This window comes from Otolemur garnettii, unplaced genomic scaffold, assembly GCF_000181295.1.
Source record: "Otolemur garnettii isolate 467f Iridium unplaced genomic scaffold, OtoGar3 scaffold00003, whole genome shotgun sequence".
Classification (NCBI taxonomy): Eukaryota; Metazoa; Chordata; class Mammalia; order Primates; family Galagidae; genus Otolemur; species Otolemur garnettii.
Window position 1 is genome coordinate 35,405,293 of NW_003852398.1, and position 3,842 is coordinate 35,409,134.

Below are 3,842 nucleotides of genomic sequence, written 5' to 3' on the forward strand. Positions count from 1 at the left end.
CAGGCGTTGTGGCAGGCACCTGTAGTCCCAGCTACTTGGGAGGCTGAGGCAAGAGAATTGCTTAAGCCCAAGAGTTTAAGGTTGCTATGAGCTGTCATGCCACAGCACTCTACCAAGGACGACATAGTGAGACTCTGTCTCAAAAATAAATAAACAAACAAATAAATAAAATGGGAGCTAAAGGATTACTAGTGAAATAAGCCAAGTGAAAAGGAAGGAAAAACATTCCAGGAAAAGAAAACCAGTGAGCAAAGGCCCTGAAGCATGAAAATTTAATGTATTCTAGGCCAGCTACTAGAGTATGTAATAATGCAAAGGGTGTAGCAGCATGAATGACTGGTCTGGGGAGGCAGCAGCGCTTTGTAGACCTTGTTAAGTAGTTTATAGTTTATCATAATTGCAATGGAAAGTCTTTATAGCAGATTATTCAGCCTTCCTTATACATAGAAGGTATAACAAGATTTTATGAGAGTGCACCCCTTTTTGTTACTCCTTTGGTAGAGGAAACATTCATCTGCATAAAACAGCTTTCCTTAAATCTCATGTTTTATGTACAACATAACAAAAATAGTTAAGATATCAAGTGATAGTAAACTACCACATAGCTCTCTTAGATTTAGCCACAAAGGAATGGAAAGATAGCAGTGATTTTTTTATGGAAATATACTCAGTTCTTCCAGATCAACTTATCTTTCTCATATATAGTTTCAACATAGAATTGGCTTAAAATTATAATTTTACCCTTAACCCTCATATCAAATTACCTTGCGAAATGCTGACATAAGGGGTGTGATCTTCCGGTTATCTGCCGCATCCACATCAGCACCTGCTTGCACTAGCAATTGCACTACATCAAAATGACCACCATTGGATGCCAGCCAAAGTGGTGTATTTCCCTTCTTGTTACGAACATCAATGTGGGCTCCTCTATAAACAAAGAATGTTAATATAGTTTGTTTCCATAAGCGACTGACTTCTTCTAGGTTCCTTTATCATCTTTTATCTTTTACAAAATAACATGCAAATAATATTTCTTTAAAATATCAATAAAGCAAAACAATTTTATTAACTTTACAGGATCTGAAAAGTGAAAGGGACTTCAGGAAGTTCTATATATACTAGCAGAAAATTACTCACCTATGAATCAGGAGCTCACAAAATTTATAGTGACCTTTGTCTGCTGCTATTGTTAAAGCAGTATCTCTTGAGGAAGGCACAGGAGGGGCATTGACATCTGCTCCTTTATCAAGGAGAACTCTTCCAACCTCTGCATATCCTCCAGAAGCAGCTTCCATCAAAGGGGTAAGACCAGTCTGTTCAAACCAGTGAATTATACAACTAAATTACGTAATTTCTTAAAAAGACCAAAGCAATTAACTTTTAAGAGGATTCTAGGCTGGTTGCGGTGGTTCACGCCTGTAATCCTAACATTTTGACAGGCCAAAGGGGAAAATCACTTGAAGTAAGTTGTTCAAGACCAGCTTGAACAACACAGCAAGACTCTACAAGATTGTAGATCTTATAGATCTCTACAAGAATAGAAAAATTAACTGGGCATTGTGGTGGGCACCTGTAGTCTCCGTTACTCAAAAACTAAGGCAGGAGGATCACTCCTGAACTTGAGTTCAGGAGTTTGAAGTTGCTATGAGCTATGATCATGCCACTACCCTTATACCCAGAACATCAAAGCAAGACCCTGTCTCAAAAAAAAAAAGAAAATTCTAGTAAAAGAGCTAAGCAGTAAATGTCTATCAATGGATGAATAAAGAAATTATAGTACACACACACACTGAAATGTTATTCAACCATAAAAAAAAGTGAAATCCTGTCATTTGCAACAACATGGATAGAACTGGAGAACATTATGTTACGTGAAATAAGCTAAGCACAGGAAGACAAATCTTCCATGTTCTCACTGATAGATGGGAACTAAATATTAAAACAATTGATTCTGTGGAGACAGAGAGTAGAATAGTGATTACCAGAGACTGGGAAAGGCAGTGGGGAGACAGCATAAAGTGGGGATGGTTAATAAGTGCAAAAATATGATGGGATACGGCCGGTGCCTGTAGCTCAGTGGCTAGACTGCCGGCCACATACAGGTGCTGGTGGGTTCAAATCTGACCTGGGCCTGCCAAACAACAATGACAACTACAACAACAACAAAAAATAGCTGGGCATTCTGGTAGGTTCCTTTTCCCAGCTACTAGGGAGGCTGAGGCAAGAGAATCGCTTAAGCTGTGATACCACAGCACTTTACCTAGGGTGACATAAGTGAGACTGCTTCAGAAAAAAAAAAAAGGTGGGATAGTTAGAAAGAATAAACAAGATTTGGTAGTACAACAAAGTGACTATAACCAACAGTAAGTTATGGTATATTTGAAAATAACTAAAAGAGTGGCATTAGAATATTCCTTACACAAAGAAATGATAAATGCTTGAGGTGACAGATACTCCAAATACCCTAATTTGATTAATACACATTATATGCCTGTATCAAAACATCACATGTACCCTATAAATATGTAATAGTATATACCCATATTACTAAAAATTTTTTTTAAAAAGCAATTATTAATCAGCAATATTTAAGCAATATTCAGTCTTGAAGTTTACTAAACAGCAAGTGGAAATTATTAAGATTCAGTTAGATATGTTAGAATGAATTCACTTCTAACATACTACCTCATGATAAAAGAAACAATTTCATAACTTCAACACTTTTATAAATTTACTCAGACAAAACTTCTTTGTACAATAGAGAAATTAAAACTAAACAGATTAAAATTTCATAATTTTTTTGCATAAATATCTTTTGTACACTAGTCTCCAACATTTTTGTCAAAGGACATTCCCTGGTACCATTCCCAAAATAGTATAGATTTTTCTACAATTTTTAACAGTTAAGCAGGCCACAACTGGATGCCTGTAATAGAAATAGACAAACTGAATGGTAGTAAAAATTCATCTGTCTATGTGTGATAAAAAGTCTGAAGGAAAACTATAAATCCTCATTTCTTTTTTTTTTTAAACAGAGTCTCAAGCTGTTGCCCTGAGTAGAGTGCCATGGTGTCATAGCTCATAGCAACCTCCAACATTTGGGCTCAAGCAAGCCTCTTGCCTCAATTTTTCTATTTTTAGTAGAGATGGGGGTCTCACTTTTGCTCAGGCTGGTCTCAAACTCATGAGTTTAAGCAATCTACCCACCTTGGTGTGAGCCAATACACCCAGCCTAAATACTCATTACTTAAAATAAAAGAATGTAAATGTTGCATTAAACTTTAAGAAATATAACTAAGGAAGTTCAGGGAGAAAATTTCTATTTAAAGCTTTTCAATTTGAAATGGCTGCTGGCTGATTATAAAATATTACACCCAAACTACATTTTTGTAGGGTTCTAAATATCTAACAATTCTAAGCAAAGAAATTCAAATCATTGACATTCTAACAACACCTATTTTCTAAATGTCAAATAGTTATGAAACTGTCAGTCTATTTAATTTTAGATGCCCTAATTTTATAATCTATGAATTATCTGCTCATTTTTACCAGTAATAAAGCACAGGCCTCATTAAAGGAGTTCTTTAAAAATCTACCTAAGATTAATAAGATAGTAAGATAATTTAGATTATAATTTGTATTATAACTTAATACAAATAATCTTACTACATTTAAAAGTTGCATCTCAGCTCCTCAAGAATAAGGCTGTATGGCTTGGCGCCTATAGCTCAACCGGCTAAGGCGCCAGCCACGTACAAAGGTGGCGGGTTCAAATCCCCAGCCCGGACCCGCCAAACAACAATGACGGCTGCAACCAAAAAATAGCCAGGCATTGTGGCGGG

At 36.1% G+C, this 3,842-nt stretch overlaps 1 protein-coding gene across 13 annotated transcripts in view; it reads right to left on the bottom strand.

The window, feature by feature from the left end:
* Positions 1-3,842, bottom strand: part of LOC100954037 (ankyrin repeat and KH domain-containing protein 1) — a 172,935-nt gene that overhangs the window by 39,705 nt on the left and 129,388 nt on the right. For all 13 annotated transcript variants that reach the window (XM_023515894.1, XM_023515880.1, XM_023515893.1 and 10 more), the window contains 2 exons: positions 1,138-1,313; positions 765-927 (listed from right to left, as the gene is read on the bottom strand). In XM_023515894.1, coding sequence (XP_023371662.1) covers positions 765-927; positions 1,138-1,313 — 339 coding nt within the window. The remainder of the gene's footprint in view (positions 1-764; positions 928-1,137; positions 1,314-3,842) is intronic.